The sequence below is a fragment of the Podarcis liolepis genome, assembly GCF_965112155.1.
Source record: "Podarcis liolepis genome assembly, chromosome: 17".
NCBI lineage: Eukaryota > Metazoa > Chordata > Lepidosauria > Squamata > Lacertidae > Podarcis > Podarcis liolepis.
The window spans coordinates 13216109-13234483 of record NC_139571.1 but is presented as its reverse complement, the minus strand read 5'-3'; the positions used below and the strand labels follow the sequence as shown (position 1 = coordinate 13234483).

The 18375-nt window shown below is 46.0% G+C and overlaps 1 protein-coding gene across 1 annotated transcript in view; it reads right to left on the bottom strand.

The window, feature by feature from the left end:
* Positions 1-3124: 3124 nt before the first annotated feature.
* The window catches only part of PUM3 (pumilio RNA binding family member 3), a 30871-nt gene continuing 15620 nt past the window's right edge, over positions 3125-18375 (bottom strand). The window contains exons 11-17 of the mRNA XM_083483385.1: positions 17420-17473; positions 16767-16847; positions 14839-14981; positions 12833-13055; positions 11255-11342; positions 9504-9594; positions 3125-4317 (exon numbers count right to left, since the gene is read on the bottom strand). Of these exons, the coding sequence (XP_083339511.1) occupies positions 4182-4317; positions 9504-9594; positions 11255-11342; positions 12833-13055; positions 14839-14981; positions 16767-16847; positions 17420-17473 (816 nt within the window). The 3' untranslated portion in view covers positions 3125-4181. The remainder of the gene's footprint in view (positions 4318-9503; positions 9595-11254; positions 11343-12832; positions 13056-14838; positions 14982-16766; positions 16848-17419; positions 17474-18375) is intronic.

Below are 18375 nucleotides of genomic sequence, written 5' to 3'. Positions count from 1 at the left end.
AGGTCAGACTTAGTTCAAACCAAAGGCTAGGCGGAACAGCTTTGTCTTGCCATGTCAAGTCCCGCAGGGCCCTAGTCTCTTGTGACAGAGCGTTCCACCAAGTCGGGGCCAGTACTGAAAAGGCCCTGAGACCAATCTAACCACCATGCGACTTGGGACCTCCAAGGTGTTGTCATTTGTAGACCTTAAGGTCCTCCATGCAGAGTGGTTACCCCATTATTCACCCTGGATAGCTCAGCTGGTGAGAGCGGGGTGCTGAGAACACCAAGGCTGCAGGTTCGATCCCTGTAAGGGACAGCTGCCTATCCCTGCATTGTCGGGGGCTGGACTGCATGACCCTCAGGGCCCCAACTCCCCAATTCTGTGATTCTATGACCACAGTAGGGACGTGGGTGGCGCTGTGGGTTAAACCACAGAGCCTAGGACTTGCCGATCTGAAGGTCGGCAGTTCGAATCTCCGTGACGGGTGAGCTCCCATTACTCGGTCCCAGCTCCTGCCAACCTAGCAGTTCAAAAGCACGAAGTGCAAGTAGATAAATAGGTACCGCTCTGGCGGGAAGGTAAACGGCATTTCCGTGCGCTGCTCTGGTTCGCCAGAAGCGGCTTAGTCATGCTGGCCACATGACCCAGAAGCTGTACGCCGGCTCCCTTGGCCAATAAAGCGAGATGAGCACCACAACTGCAGAGTCGGTCACGACTGGACCTAATGGTCAGGGGTTCCTTTACCTTTACAACCACGGTAAAGCTCCAGATCTGAAGTCACACAGGACGTATGCGTGACATTGGCACGGTTGAGTCTTGCTGTGACTTTGCCATCTCAAAAGGAAAACTGGGTGGTCCAGAGATGGCCGATTGGTGTGGGGATTGACATGGCTAAGAAAGCATCCTAATGGCAGCAGCAGGATTCCTATTCCACCTGCATGGCAGCAGCACCAAAAGGACCCATTCAATGAAATTTCTATGCCACAGCCCTATCCAATTTCCCAGTGTACATTGAGAGCCAGTGTGGTGTAGTGGTTAAGAGCGGTAGACTCATAATCTGGGGAACCGGGTTCGCGTCTCCGCTCCTCCACATGCAGCTGCTGGGTGACCTTGGGCCAGTCACACTTCTTTGAAGTCTCTCAGCCCCACTCACCTCACAGAGTGTTTGTTGTGGGGGAGGAAGGGAAAGGAGATTGTTAGCCGCTTTGAGACTCCTGAAGGGGAGTGAAAGGCAGGATATCAAATCCAAACTCTTCTTCTTCCCAACACCACGAGCTTCCATTTCACTTCTGTGACTAAGAACAGTTCTTGAAGATATCTAAACCAGAGATATCTAACACAGCGAAAGAGTCACAGAATCAAGTCCATTGCTAAACACTGATGAAAACTGATCTATTCAAAACAAATAGTTTTATGTCCGTGTTTATGTCCGGGTAGATGGACAGATCATTCCATGATCGCAGAACAGACATGCGAGTCCCACTTTGTCCACATCCAAATTTTGGAAGGCACAAAATGTACAATGCCAACACTTTTTCCTTGGATCTTTGATGTGTCAGTAGAAAAACTTATTTGGATTAAAGCAACATCTAAAAGACAAATAAACACACACTGCTTTCCTGAGTCTGGAAAGGGCAGAAATAGCAGTTACAACAGACAACTGAGATAATAGCTAATGAAAGCACACAAGTTAACCATCATTTAATTACTTGTTAACAAAACTGCATGTTCATAATCTGCTGTTTGAGAAGCACACCTCCAATATTTACTTTCGGCTAAATTAAACTTTATTTGGCTCCTCCGCAGAGGACGGGGCCACTGAGTAAACTTTATGTTGATATTTTGGAAAAACTGCATTCGCTCTGGGACTGCAAATCTGAAGGGGAGCTCAAAACTTCCGCCACCCTTTGTCCCAGCCAGGGCCATTTTTGCTGGCCTTTAAATTGGGTTATCCGATGCTAATCAAAGTTATCTGTTTCACTGTCACAAGAGACAATCCTGTTAGGGGAACTGATGAGCCACGAGAGCGGCTGTGTGGGCAAACGCTTTTTGTCACTGCCAATTAGATCGAGTTGAGATTAACCTTTAAGTGTGACACAGGGTAATGACGCTTAGGCGGATTGGGGGAGCGCAGTCGGCACCACACTGCCCCATCAGCAGCCAAGGGCTTTCCCTGGTCCCCCTCCTTTGGGCGATGCAGCAGGTATATGTCAGGGTTCATTAGCAGACAGCGCTGAGCTTGTTAAGTGCCAAAGCAGCTCCAGCCAATCGCTTTGCAGGAGAGATCTCTCTCTTCCGTACTAAGAACTCCATCTACATGATCCACTTTGACAAGCTTTTAATATTTACTTCTAACTTACGGTATTTTTCCATGCATAAGACGAGGTTTTCTAATTTTTAAAAAAATGCTAAAAATTGGGGGTCGTCTTATAAACGGATAGTGCAGAGGTGGGACGGGCGATTGGTGGCTGCTGTGACCAGGAGATTGTCAGCGGTATTTGGGCGGGTGATTGGTGTTTGCGGCAAGGTCTGCTGGCGATTGGCTGCTGTGGGAATTGGGTGGGTGATTGGCGGCTGCTGAGTGGGCAGACGATTGGTGGCTTCGTTGATGCGTGCGATTGTCAGTGGCAGGTAAGCCATTGTTGGCAATCCACCCCCCAAAAGCTCAACTCTGGGCAATCCTTCCCCCCCCCCAAAAAAAGTTTAACAACTCTGGGCAATCTCCCCCCATTTCCTCCAAAAAAAACAGGAGTCTTATACGCTGTTATACCCAGAAAAATACAGTACTTGCAGCGCTACGGTCTGCAAGATAATATTTTCACATTATTAATTCTAAAACCACTGTGTTATTTCATATGTGTGAGTGCCAATTAAGCTTCTTTTGGACTCAAGTGGAATTGCATTGCTCCAGCTGAAGTATCAGGATTAAAGCCAGGCGTTCTCCTCTGTCCACTGAGTAAAGCAATTTTCCTCCAGGGAATTATGGCAAAGAGGGAGGAGAGTCACGTGTTGCCACCTATGCATGATTAAGTCCTAACTGGAGTACGGCACGCCGAAGGCTGTCAGCCAAATTGCAGAGAAAACGTCGAACTAGTTTTTAGCCTTACCATTCAAGTTCATTAACAGTCCGCATACTTTCAGATTCAAGAAAGCAAATACTTTATTCCATAAAAGAACACTGCTAATAACAGTTATTCCACCAAACTCATCTTTTTAGAAATCTAAGAGCTGTGTTCAGCATTGTTTAAAAAGGTGTTTCCATAGGAACAGCATGTTTTTCTTCTGCTGAGATTGGAGAGGGTTTTTTTTGGCAAGAGAGTGAAGAGGGACTTTAAACGTGAACTACCTGCAAGCCTAGAGGAAGCCTATTCACTTAGTGCAAGCGTCATGCTTCTTGATTATTTGGGCAATCACCAGCACTTGTCCTTCCTTGGCCTCCTGTTGCCCTTAGCTCTCCCTTCCCTGGTTAAGGAGAACCAGAGTTTACTGTGACAACTGAGTAAATGATCACGTCGGAACCTAACTCAGGTTTCAGACTCCGAGTGTGTTGTAAGCGAACACCAACTACCCTCCCACTAAGGAGCATTCTAATCCATCTCACAGCTCTGGCCTTGAAGAGCTCTTGGCTAAAGTGGGGCACCTTTCACCTGAAATCGAGATGGAAAACGCGCAGCAGCCGTGGCACCAGTGGCAGAGACAGCGAAGTGGGAGGACTGGGAAGCAGGCAACTGATGAAAAGGAGGAACTTGGAGGCAGAAGGGGAATTTGCAATGCAGATCTGCAAGCATTAGAGGAAAGGTTGGCAGTCAAAAGGAGGAAAGCCAAACAGGTGGCTGGAACGATGGGAGACCAAAGGTGGGGAGGAAGAGAGAGGGGGAAGCAGTTGCTGCCTGGAGCTGAATGTGGACAAGGAGATTAAAATGATGAAGGAAGGAAGGCACGTGGTAATATAGTTTTCAGCTGCCCGGCTAATCAAAGAGATCTTCCTCTACAGGGACAATTAAAACTGATGCCAAAGAAGAGAAAAAAGATAACCAAATATTCTGAAAAAGCCTAAGTGCTTATTGACATATTGTGTGTTGTGTTGTTTTTAAAAAAGGTTAACTCATCTTTACCCCAAAAACCTGTCCTTTAGATGTATTAAAAGGAAGATTCGCTTCCACAAACAGAAAAGTTGTCCACTTAATAACTTCTTTAAGTTATGACGATAATTTCTCCAGCAGCGCCTTTCCTGCTGCGGTGCCATCTTTAGTCCTTTTTTTAAGCTTTGGAATAATACTTTTTAGTCCAGCTTTTACTTCTGTTGCCACTTCCTGATCGGAGCTCTGAAGAAGGCTATAAACAAAAAGAAAATATCAAAAATCAAAATTACAATCAGAATGAAATGTGACAAGCGGAAAGAGAAGTCAATGCTTGGCAGTCCATCTGCTTTGTCAAAGCATCCATTGGGATAATTGCCTAATAGCAAATAACAGCAGTTTATTTTCCTAAATTCTGAAGCATTTAATTTAGACGCTGGACATCTCAACACGGGATAACATGGACACTGGGCTGTCAGAATACACAGGAAAGTGAGCAGCCAAAGAATTTACAAAATATAAATCATTGTTCTTCAAAACTGCAAAAAAGGAAAAAAGCTTGCAAGTATCTTACTTTTAATTCACCAAGGAAAATGGTTTTAAGAAGAAAATGTTTGCACTGACAGTAGTATTAATAGGGCTAAAACGCAGCTGCAAGTGGAGATCCAGGCATAGTTCCAGGGAAAACCACACAGACCAGTTTGGAGAACTTTTTCTGTATCCCAGTTAGTGAGTGGCAGCCTCACATTTGACAAAGGAGCCCTGTGCCTTGATCGGAAGTTGGAGTGGCAGATTCATTTCGAACTGCAATGTTATTTTTATCATAACCTTCTGATTAAATGAGCACACACACCCCGCCTTGCAGTTTTTTTTTTAGATACATAATAAGGATTATGCTGCCAAACCAAACAGAATGGGAGAAGAATTAATGTGGCTTGCGGAGTGATTAAAAATCTGTCTCTCAATGTGACCTAAAGCAGGATGGCAAGGGAGTCAAACTGTTCTGCCTTATCCCAAAAAGCACAGCGTTGTTAGTTTGAAGCGGTACGCTGCAGAGTTTGCATGCCTTTAATGCCTTGGTACATTAGAGATCCTGCTTTGCTCTGGCCTGAGAAGAAGAGCTCCTTCCATTTGTGGAACTGACTCCAAGCTAGCAGAGGACCTCGCTGGAAGAAGGGCGTCAGGAAGCGAGGTGAAAGTCCGCTCCACAAGGTCCCCTTGCAGATCAGTGCACCAGATCCCCTTCTCTCCCAGATCACCCCCTAACCCCCCAGGGCAGTTTCCCAGGGGGAAGCAGGAATTGTAAGCACCGCGAGCCTAAAGACCTGCCTCTAGTTTCACCTTATCCACTATTTGGGATCTTTTGGGGGGCGTTTGGGAGCAGATGAAAAAACCTGCTACTCAGAGGAAGCATTTCTGAATTCAACATTGGCATGCACGTCAGGCCACTATCCCAATAAACTCCCACAATGGTCTCGGTCCAGTATACTTGAAGGAGCGTCTCCACCCCCATCGTTCTGCCCGGACACTGAGGTCCGGCTCCAAGAGCCTTCTGGTGGTTCCCTCATTGTGAGAAGCCAAGTTACAGGGAATCAGGCAGAGGGCCTTCTCGGTAGTGGCGCCCATCCTGCAGAACGCCCTCCCACCAGATGTGAAAGAGAAGAACAACTACCAGACCTTTAGAAGACATCTGAAGGCAGCCCTCTTTAGGGAAGCTTTTAATGTTTAACAGACTACTGTATTTTAATACTTTGTTGGAAGTTGCCCAGAGTGGCTGGGGAAACCCAGCCAGATGGGCAGGGTATAAATAATAAATTATGTTTTGCACCCTGGTAACAAACACAGGCAAGAACCAGGTGCAGCAGCCTTAGAGAGAAGGTGGAAATGTGCCCCGCCAGCACAGATATTGCAGCAGAGTTATCCCGGCCCCCCCGCCATTGCCCCTTCTAGAGATGAACGGTCTCTTGCTAAGCAGGGGCAATGGGCACATCCAGGATGCCTGGTGCCTCTTGGGGCTTGCTATTAATCTTAGGGAAAGGGAAACCAAAGATGTAGGAAGCCAGCTGGTGACTTGAGCAGAGAGACAAGTTCACGTTCCCTTTTTGTGCCCGGGTATCACCCCAAAGGAGAAACTAGCCTCTCTTCCAGAGGGCAGGAGGGGCGGGCTGAATCTGTACCTAGAGCCCACAGATTTCAAGCTCATGCTTCGAACCCTGTCATCAGTTCAGGATACTGCCCAAAGCTGTGCTGCCCTGAAGATCCTGCAATGAATTATGGTAAGGTTACCAGATTTTTTCCCCAATGAATCTGGGGACACTTTTCAACTTCAATAGGAATGGTAGGATTTTGTCAGGGGACTGATTTGTAAATCTGGGGGCGTCTGGTAACCTTAAATTATGGGCTGCGCCTCTGCTTGTGTTGCTCACCAACAGCCTCTACACACCACTCTGCACCCCCTCTATGGTGGCAGCAATATGGGAGCAGCCAGGGGCTGGGGATGATGACAAAGGTGAGAAATACTTTCTTCCCTTCAACCGCCCCCTGCTGCTCCCCTGCCAGTGGTGGGGGTGTCAAGAGGAGTGCAGCTGTTGCTCTGGAAAGGCAAGGGAAAAGGATGTGCTTTAAAATGCTGCCTTTTCTCGCTGCTTCCCAGAGGAGCAGCGGCAGAAGTTTCCTCCACCCCCTGCCTCACCAGCAGCAGCAACAGGGGCGTGGCAGCAAAGAAACACAAAATGGTTCCAGCATTTCAGGGGGTTGGACTAGATGGCCCTTGGGGTCCCTTTCACAACTCTACAATTCCAGGGTTCTATGGTCATGGAGGAACTGGCCTGGCCTGGCCTGGCCCTTCCTCTGGGGCTCACCTGGCCTTGGGAACCACCTGCTCATCAGACGTCACGCTGCAGTTCATGCATTGTGCTGCAGTATAACAATCTTGAAATTTTATTATCTACTAACTAATGCATATTCGCACACACACAGAGATGCATTTGAAAACTAATATGACTTTCAGAAAAGCTGCTGCTCAGTCAATGGCAGCCCCTGCTAAGCTGCATCAGCATTCCACTGAAAGCAAGGAAGAGAGACTAGGAATCTAAAAATGGGAAAGGAAACATTTGAGAAGCACTGAAGACTGGCCAAATATCTTATGTGAATCAAAAATTGGGAGGATCACTCCTTTAAAGCACACTCGACAGCTGTACTTGGAAGAGGGCTGCACGACAATAGGAATATACACATTCTAAGCAAAGTTCAGCATTTTTTAGCAGAGCAACTGAGCCGTTTCCATTCTATACCAGGATTCCCAGGTTTTCTCTGTAGAAGAAGAAAACTTCACAGTAAAGGTTGAAAGAGCTCTTCCCAAATCTTTATGCAACATCTGCATGCAGGATTAGAGATTTCAAAGGAATTAAGTGTGCTTGTCAAATGCAAGGGATCTGTTCCAAAGTGTCGTACAAAAATCCCTATAGATCTATATTAGAAAGCCAGCAGCTGAGCGTTAAAACTCTACATTAATATAATAAACCTATCAGCAGACGCTTGATTTAAGCCTGCTGTATTTGTAGTGACCCAGAGAGTCAGGGAGGTTATTTTTCTCTGTGTCAGAAGAAGCACTAAAAATGGGGGCGGTGAATTACGAGATGGGATACTGGAAAGCAAGGACTTGTGCAGAAAGGGCCAGATCCGTTTACAGATGTCAGAGGAACTGGTCACTTGAGGGCTTCAGTTCAACTGTCCCTCCAGCAGCACCTTTGCTGATTTGTGCCATTTCAGTTTGCTTTTACCAGCTGACCCCTTAGACCTGAAGGCATCTATCTGCTTTGGGGAAAGAGGGGGCAAGTTAATAGAGGGAGCAATTAAGGAGCCTGCTTTAGTTATAGAGAGCAGGAAGATGTGGCATTTAGTTCCCTTCCATTCCTCCGCTTCTGTGATGCACTGAATGCGTCCGCCGATCGCTTTCATTAAACAGTACACGTTGCCATAGTGATCAACATCAGGAGCTGGGCTGCCAAATTAAGGCAAGGCAGAAATTAAGACCCAACTTGGAAACATCTTTGGCGGATTTGCTGTGAAAGGGAATTTCTGCGCACAAAAGCAGGGGCTCATTAGTGCAAGTCGTTCATGTGCCACCAATTATGGTTAAGACACTTTTGTGAGCGAGGAAGGGGCTGTAAATACTTCCGTTTAACTGGGCTGCCAAACGCAGTACCATAAAACAAGCAAAGCGGCTCTTTTGAGCTGCTTGTTTCAGGTGTGAGCCAACGATGGAAAGGCAACGGTTCAAAAAGGGCTGCAGCATCACTCTGGGCGACACCCAAGGGGGCCCACCTGCTTGCACAATGAGAATCTACCGTATTTTTCGCTCTATAGGATGCACCTTGTTTTAGAGGGGGAGAACAAGAAAAAAAAATTCTCCCCCTCTCCGCTCAGCGCGCCTTCAGCGAAGCAGCAGGAGAAACGGAGCCCCTTCCATTTCTGAAGGGGCGCTGTGCAGTTCTCCCTCTCTGCTGAAGCCAGGAGAGTCTTGCTCTCCCGGCTTCAGCAAAAGGAACCCGAAGCATTTGGAGTACAGCGCGAGGTCCCACCTTTGGAGCACAGCGGGACCTTGCGCTCCGCTCCAAAGGCTTCGGTGTGCGAGTGCGCACCAACCCCTCTTGCTCTTTCTGATGGAGCGCTCCCTCTGCGCTTCGGAGGCTTCGCGTTGCTATCGCTGAAGCCAAGGAGCCTGCACTCACTCCATAGGACGCACACACATTTCCCCTTAATCTTTGGAGGGGAAAAGGTGCGTCCTATAGAGCGAAAAATACTGTATTTCTGCAGCAGGATTTCACTTCTCTTTCTCCCCCCCCCCTCCACCCACTCCTCCGTGCAGACTTTGAGATGCACACAGCAGAGGAAGAGGAGCCCCATTGCTCCTGCTATGACGCATCTCGCACTCATGTTCTCAGTCAATGCTGGCTAAATTATACACCTTGAAGGGGCAGCCTCTATGGTGTGGACTCACTGAGGTAGATGGAATAACCATACAAATGGCAATCATCGGTTGCTCCTGAATGTAAACGCTTGTTGCTTTATACAGATAAACCAAATAACGCCTTGAAACAAGAGATGGGGCAATAGGACAAGGTATTAGAAACCCATGGGAAGTCTTTCAAAAGCAATTCCAGATTAAGAGTACTGCACAGAAGGGATTTCCTGGCACTTTTTGGTCAGGCTAGCAAAAAGCAAGGAGAAAGATTTAGCTTTCAAGGCAATGCTGTGATGCTTAACTAGTCAAGCAAAGGCTGCATCCCGATTGCAAATAGAACAGCAGCATAAGGCATCTATGACTGTAGCAGATAAGAAAGAAGAACAGGAAAGTGAGAAATCACAATGAAGCTGTTTTGCTGCCTAAAGCATATGCAGCATTTTACTGCTAGTTCAGCCATTAAATGCAGTACATACCGACACAGAATAATCGCACCACGATTGACGTTTGCCCAGGTCTTCAGAAGATCAATGCCCACGTGCTCTACGAGTATTTTTGCAAAACATTCTGTTAAAAATAAAGACCAGGTTAGACACCACACAAACCCATTTAAAACTTTGCGTAAAGGGGCTTTAACACTTGTAAATTGTATATTCACAGACCGCTTCAGAACCATTGACTATTCAATACATTTGTAATAAAGGTAAAGGGACCCCTGACCATTAGGTCCAGTCGTGACCGACTCTGGGGTTGCGGCACTCATCTCGCTCATCTCACTCATCGACCGAGGGAGCCAGTGTACAGCTTCCGGGTCATTTGGCCAGCATGACTAAGCCGCTACTGGCGAACCAGAGCAGCACACAGAAATGCCGTTTACCTTCCTGCCAGAGTGGTACCTATTTATCTACTTGCACTTTGACGTGCTTTCGAACTGCTAGGTTGGCAGGAGCAGAGACTGAGCAATGGGAGCTCACCCTGTTGCGGGGATTCGAACCGCTGACCTTCTGATCGGCAAGTCCTAGGCTCTGTGGTTTAACCCATAGCGTCACCTGCGCCCCACATTTGTAATAGGCCTTAATTTCTGAGCGATGCTAAGAAATAATCGAGACTGTAACAGCACAATCCTCTATCCCAATTTAATGGACAGGATGGCAAGAGCTATTTCCGATGTGGACAAACTGAAACCTTCAGACCCACAGAACCAGTTATGGAAGAGGAGGGCAGTTCCATATTTCACAGCACCAAGAGCTTAAAATACCCCCACAATTCTTCGCATGGAAAGCACCTGCCATGTTCATGGATGCTTTAGTCAAGATTCTTGCACTGCAGGGGGCTGGACAAAATGACCACTGGGGACCCTGCCAACTCTGATATATTGCAAAATAAGAAAAATGTCCAGAAACTTCAGTCGGTTTAACAAGGGGGCTTTGCAAGCAGAAACGATTTGAAGAAATTGTGAGTGGTTGGTGATGACACAAAACAACCCCCACCCTAGTACAAATTCATAGACTCAAATGGGAAAACATATTATCAAGATCAAATCAACTGAAGCTGTAGGTGACAGAGATTATACTCTGCGTGACGGCAATTTGTTTGGAACCCATTTGCCTGGAGTTGACTTTCTCCTGTGCCCCCCAATCTCCAGCACCAGCAGCAGTGCCTGAACTCACCTGGCACTGCAAGCGCAACAATCGAGTGTGCTTGCAAGCGCAACAACCAAGTGCAACTGGATCGCACTAGCAGAAAATAATGGGCAATCTCTGTATTAGCTGCGCAAACCTTCCTATGGCTCCTGTCAGCAACGTCCCTTCCGTATCCAGCCCCCGACTTCCACAGAAGAAGTACACAAGATGCCCAATTAATGGAACTTAGGATGCAATCCTCTAAGCACATTCCTGGGAGCAAGGACCACTGAACTCAAGAGGGCCTTACTTCGGAGCAGGTATATAGGGTTGCACTGCCACTGACATGACAGCTGTTTGGCCCACTAAGGGTGAGGGAGAGCTCCTTCCAAGCTGTGCTGCTTTTAAGCTTGGATGAAGCAAAGTCTATAAAATCTCCTGGATGCTTCCAGGGCGGAAGCATGCATTTAAACACTTCAAGCAAAGCGATTCAAGGTTAACAGTTAGTACAGACGAGCCTTTGCATCCCTCCCACATTGTCCCTTACGCATTTAGACAGACTGTGACGAGTGACTCCACTGTCTTTTGCAGAATTACTAGCATACCTTCCCGGCCGCTCTCCTTCATTTTCTTGTCTTGCTCAACCAGCCACTTCAGAACCAGGTGACCTGCTGGATGCTCTGCAATATGAAGCTTTGAAAAGAACAGGAAAAGTCAAGTCCCTGCAGTGCTTTTTACTTCCCTCGCTGTATTACAATCTGTGCCTTTCGAAATGCCAGGAATCAGATCAAGGCTCAGGCATATTTAGAAATGCTGCCTACAAACAAAATCTGTTTTTTCCACATGACTAAGTGGTACATTAAGTAATCAGGGGTTGACAAATGGAAAGCCATTCAGAACATTTAAATAAGTTTAGAGGCCTGGCTGTTTGTTTAGACATTAAGCACTGGAGTTTCTACTAAATTTAACCTACCCATCATCTTACTTTCACTTCATTAACTAGCTATCTTTCCTGCCTTTTGATTTCTTAAGCAATTTTAGTGCTGCAGAATTAAAGGTTTTAGGTGGTTAAAAATACATGAAAGTTTTATTTGCCAAGTGCTTACAATGACGTTACAAGCAGATATACCAATACAAAATTTAAGACACTGGGTATAAATTACCGTATTTTTCGCTCTATAAGATGCACCTAGTTTTTGGAGGAGGAAAACAAGAAAAAAAAATATTCTGAATCTCAGAAGCCAGAACAGCAAGAGGGATTGCTGCGCAGTGAAAGCAGCAATCCCTCTTGCTGTTCTGGCTTCTGGGATAGCTGTGCAGCCTGCGTTCACCCCATAAGACGCACACACATTTCCCCATACTTTTTAGGGGGGGAAAGTGAGTCTTATAGAGCAAAAAATATGGTATATGCAACACCCTCAGCCCAAAGTATCTGCTTATTTTCTCCAAATGCATTCCTAAAATGCCAGTGTGCTTCAAGGTTATAGGAAAGTACCATTTAGGCAAGTGACAAAATATGCCACATGATGAAATTATGGAAATAAATTGTGTATTTGGTATAGTATAGTCAGTGGATCATACAGCTATAAAACCACAAAAGTAGTCTACTTACTCCAAGCTAGAACATTTACAACCTCATTCAACTACAAGAAATGATGTTGTTATCCTACGTTTCAGGAACAGGTTAAAAATAATGGGTTCTACCCAACGCTGCATGAGCCGAGTTCCACTCGCACGACGGGGCTTCCGTTCCTTCTTCACCCCCACCCCTGTAAACCTTCTCCAGAGGAGCCCCCAGACCCGGTTTTGAGCAAGGGAGAGGGTTACAAGCGAGAAAGAGGACCTTCTGTCGCCTCCACAAAGCCTGCTGCCCAAGTGGACGCAGCCCAACAATTTGCTCCTTATCATTTAAAAATGATCCAAAAATTGTGCTTTAAAAAAATCTCATTATCTACTTATCATTCCTTCGGCATGGAATAATTATTATGCAGTTCCTTCCAGCTGGATCCCAGGATCCTGCATGAGACTTGACAAGCCCTTCCCTGTAGTCCAGTGCTTGAATCAGGATAAATTGGTTTATCCCAATTTGATAGCCAAACTGCAGCAGATCCCAGGGAGGAGCCCCCCAGAGAGGGACCCTCAATTCTTAACTCTACCGCTTGCTCCTTTTCAGGCACAGTTACCTCTCCATCTTTGCCCCCTGGAACCATCTCTCTTGCCGCGAGGCCAGCAATGGCCTTCATAGCTGGCTGGACGTCGCCAACGGCAGCCTTGAGGATTCCCGTCACCACAATGAACGTTGCCTTGTCCATCACCATTTCTTCAGCATGTTCGTTCAGGTACTTTAACAAGGCGGGAGAAACAGCTTCCAGAAGTTCACGGCGGCGAACATCTACATCTTTTTTACTGTTGGAATAAAAAGCAGCTCTTTTACTGCCGGAATTTGGTTTGGTACAACATAATCCAGTCACTCCAAATTGTCCAATTTAAAATCCAAACGTAGCCCTCTTGCTTTCTCCCCAGAACGCACTAAATATAACCTGCATAAATAGAAAATTGGTTACGCTTTTACACCTCAATTCAGAATGCCACAGAAGCATCAGCAATGTTGCTCTTCTTTACATCGTAGCTGAGAGGTATGGGAGCTCCATGCCGACATGATTCCTTCCACCCCTTGAGAAATGGCTGGGTCTGAGGATTAACCTTCAGGAAATCATCAAAACACTCCCAGGTAGTCCTGTTCACATTAATAGCAGACCCTCGTCCACCTGCCACTGAGGGGGACAAGCCTGGCTGCATCTGCACAGAGAGGCCCCTTTCTGAGAACCAGCACTGCTTTTGTGGGGGGGGGGGCTACACGTGGGGCCGAGGCAAGTGCCATAATTGCAAGGGATGGAGAAACAGGCTGCCACACGCACACAGATCATGGTGGCTACATGTGGCCCTCATAGAGAGAAACTAGTTATGGTTCCCTTATTCACAGATGTTGTATTTCAGGAGGGGACCTTGCCCCTGTTGTTTTTTTTGGGGGGATGCGCATACTGTGACGAGGGCAGCTTCCTTTTTTGCGTCTGGAGTACGTATTTTTCACTCCGTAAGATACACTTTTTTCTTCCTAAAAAGTAAGGGGAAATGTCTGTGCGTCTTATGGAGCGAAAGTGTGGTCCCTGGAGCCGAATTGCCCAGGGGCAAAAAGCAGATCATGCTTTTTTGTTTTGGAAGAGGGAAGGGGGTGTTGAAACAAAGCAGCTGATCGTTTGCGGATCGGGAAGAGAGATAAGGGAGGCTGCCTGGGAGTGGAGAGATAAAGACAGCAAACTTGGCAAAGGGGGAAAACAAGAAGACTAAAGCAATAAGGAGAGAAATTAGAAGAAAAGGAGGAGCAAAAAACTGCTCCAGCTAAGGAAAAGACATTTCACTAAGGCAAACATGAGGGAAGGGAGTGAGGGAAGGGAGTGTTGAAAGGAAACAGCTGATCAGTGGGATCGGGAGAGAGATAAGGGATGCTAGCAGAGGCTGTCTGGGAGAGGGGAGATAAATGCCCATGGATCCTCAGGATTTTTACATTGGGTCACCACAAATTCACCATCAGATCACACAGCATGTCCATGGCTACATCCTGTACCAAAAAAATCATGCACCCACTGTTGCGTGGGGCCGCAATGGTGCAAAAACGTGGTTACAAAGCACAGATCCAGAGGGATCCTCTGGATTTTTGCATTGGGTCACCCCAAATTCACCATCAGATCACATGTCTGTGGCCACAGCATGAACCACAAAAATCATACATCCACTGTTTTGTTCAGAATATTTTTTTCTTGTTTTCCTCCTCTTAAAACTAGGTGCGAAAAATACGGTATTTCTAGCCATATTTATTGTGTTTAAATCATGGGTTAGCCACTCTAAGATGCAGCAGGGTGAACGTGTGCTCAATGCAAGACATTTCTACCTGGGTGCAGCCAGCCACTCCCACCCCCTGGGAGCAGATGCAAATGTACACAAGCAGTGTGAACAAATGATCATCTCATAGCCTTCCTCTCCAGCCTCCACTCTTGTTAACAGAAATGCCACGGGGAAAGCCCTGTTCTGCTAGTTTCCTTTCGTTCAAATAACTGCTTCTCTGCACAACTGGCAGACAGTGTTAAATTTGGACGTCCACAAAACTGTGGAAATGGCATTTTCTGCTTACCTGTAAGCATTTCCATCACCCTGTTCCAGGATTTTGATTATTGCTGGTGAGAAATACGCAGTATCCCTGGGACTTAACAGGTACAAGAGGACTTTCCTTCCATATTTGTTATTTACAATGCTGGTTAAGGAATCGCTAATTTCCTAAAAGAAGAGGAAAAGCATTGTTAGTGGAGGATTGTTTTCAACAACCAATTTCATTTTTAGTTACTTGGAGAGGGATCACAATCTTGGCTCATAGTTTTCACTGCTGTGGTAATACATGCAATACACCATCCCAAACACAGACAAAAACTGACTTAACCATGTGCACTAGACAGACAGTAGCCATCCCTTCCACCTCCTTCCCTTGTATTGTTAAGTAATTCTTCTCTTTTTATTTCTGCATGCTTAGAAAGGGGAGAGTGTATATATATAGAAAACACCTTTAAGCATATCTGCAGGTACAATCAGTATAAACTTATTAGATGTGGATTAATGGCAAAATTATTCTGAGGAGTCCAGCTTTGTTCATCAATACTTCTCAATTTAGAGGAAAGGTGTTCATCCCATGTGCAAAGTCTAACAAGACATCTATTTTAACTTTTTCTATGAACACGTTCCTACAAGGCTCCAGCATGTGATTGCTGACTGACTTCTAGCCTACTTCCAGCCAGTGCTCTCTATTTTGCACAGAAGCCTAAGGCAGATGAAGTCATGACAGAACCATGCCCCTTAACGTAGCCTGAAGACGGATTCATCCATTTAATCTAACACGGGTGGCAACGCTGCACTTATTAGACAGAGAGGTGAGGATAGTTTGGGAAATGGTGATGAAATATTGCAAAAGACGTTCACGTTCCTTATTTTAATGAAGTAGCTGTCAATGGATTCATGCAGCGTTACCACCTTCTATGAACGATGTGGAGACCTCTTTGGGTGCATTTTGCAGTTATAAACTTGCCGAAGAATTCAATGCACAGGAGACCTAGATTCTACATAACAAAATCATGGTCTGCGTGTAATGCTAACCCAAACCATGGCTTAGCACAAAGAAGCAGGCTCCTGGAGAATCACAGCTTTGCTCCTCCTGCCTTGCGGGGGGTTGGACTAGATGATCCCTGGGATGCTTCAAACTCTAAAGTTCTGTGATTCTATGTAGGGGAGGGGAACAGAAGAACCATGTGCTGCAACACCCTGTTTTTGACTGGGTGTACATTTTTAGATAAGGGACGCGGGTGGCACTGTGGGTAAAACCACAGAGCCTAAGACTTGCCGATCAGAAGGTCAGCGGTTCGAATCCCCACGACAGGGTGAGCTCCTGCCAACCTAGCAGTTCGAAAGCACACCAGTGCAAGTAGATAAATAGGTAGCGCTCCGGCAGGAAGGTAAACGGCGTTTCCATGCACTGCTCTGGTTCGCCAGAAGCGGCTTAGTCATGCTGGCCACATGACCCGGAAGCTGTACGCCGGCTCCCTCAGCCAATAAAGCGAGATGAGCGCCACAACCCCAGAGTCGGCCACAACTGGACCTAATGGTCAGGGGTCCCTTTACCTTTATAGGTAATGCACTACATTGGACCTTGAAATTTACCTTATACTCTGAAATGGTGCAAGTTGAAGTATCATGTATTTTGATACTGAAGAGCAGTTTTGCCCCGGGATGAATATTTTAATTCTTTGCATAATCACTCACTAGGTAGCCAAGCGATTCAGCATAACTTGAGAGCTTCCAGCACACATACCATCTCAAATCAAAGCAGTGAGTAAATGGAGCATGCTATGGCATTCCAAGCAACAGTGAAACCACCACAATGAAGTTAGTTTTGTCTTACAAGAAAATGAACCTGAAATGTTTGAAAACCAGGCCTAAAAACACGTGAGCGTTTCCAGTGTAATTTACACCTTGTTACTAAGTGAAACGGGAAATCTTGAGAATTAGATTACTTACAGATATAGTTAGCTGTTTCACAAGTTTAGTGTCATCAATGCAGTCAAATGCCGCTAGCAAAACTAAGTGTGAGAATTCGCCCTGAAATAGGAACCCAAAAGCAAGAACATCAAAAGACATAGAAGCCCGATTAACCAAGCAGCTGGTCCAGTTCATTTGCTAAAGATCAACAATGACTATTCATCTCACACAATAACAAGTTCCATCATACTAATTCTTACGCACAATTACTGGGAATTAAGCCTCACTTAACTCTGAGAGACTTACATCTGAGTAAATGTGCTTAAGGTTTCATTTGTGGGGAATGCTTTATTAACAAAACAAAAAACCCAGCCCTGTCATCATCCCTCAGTTGTTTCTGTGTAAAGCAGAGCTATTTCAAATGAAGAATTAGAAGTCCTGCTTCTATTTTTGGCCCTTTGCTATGGAATTTGCTTTTTTGTCTAGGTTCAAATCTCTTCCTTAAAGTCATGTTTCATACATAAGCTTGAACACTTGAGAATAAAACTTCTCAATCCATGCAGTTCCAATTGAAAATAAGGCCACAACAGTGATTTTTTTAAGCCGCACTCCTAAGACAGACTTGCTTCTGAGTATATATGCACAGGATTCCGCTGCTCAAAATTACCAAACACATCTTTAAAAATACCCACATTAGCTATTTTTTCAACATAGGTCTTCATGGTTTTCATAATGACTTTTCTGTCCTGACAAGAGAAATGAAGAAAAAGCAATAAATTAGTGTGTCAGGCCAACAAGCTTTAAAATGAACGCAGAGCCGATGCATACTGTCGGGTTTCTGACTTCAGAATGTGCAACATTCCAGCAAATATATCCATTTGGAGGAGGCTAGAGTCCTTGAGAAATCGGAGATCCTTTTGAACCCCACTTCTATATGAAGGATGGAAAGCCGCCCTGCAGATGACTGTTAAAGGAAAGCTTGCTGCAGAAGATCCCTTAAGTGATCCCACTTGGATCAATTAAGCCTCCTGCGTCCATCAGGGTTCCGTGAGGAAGTACGTCATGCAATATCCCATTTCTCTGCCCGCCCTCCCCATTCTGCTCTCTATTAACTGCCCCCCTTTCTCCATATTTCTCTGTAATCTCATCTCTGCTCCCACCTCCTCACTTCATTCTGTTTTTCCTGTTTATTGTCTCTTTACCTCCCCTTGTCCAGTTCAACTACAACATGCAATGTTGTTCTCAGCATGTACATGCATGTTGTTCTCAGCAATTCACAGCAGGTCAAGGCAGCATGCCTGGCTGGCTGAGACATGCTGGAAAAAGACTGGGACCACGGCCCCGTTGCACCCCTGAATCCAGGGAGAGGAAGAGCACTGCAGAGACAGAGGAAGAGCTTCTTCTCCCCATCTCTCCTCTCTTCGCTGATGGGCTTGGGACACCTTTCAATGTTCCACAAAGAGGCATTTTAACTCCCTATGGCAGGGACATCCAACTCCCAAGAGACTGCGATCTACTCCCGGGGATGGGGTGGGAACTAGCAGTGATCTACCCATTGGGGGGGGGGGGACACGGACCAATGCTGTCGAGCTTTTTTTATGATAGAAAGCCAAAGGAGGCCAAGCCAAAGTTCTTCAGCTATTTAAGG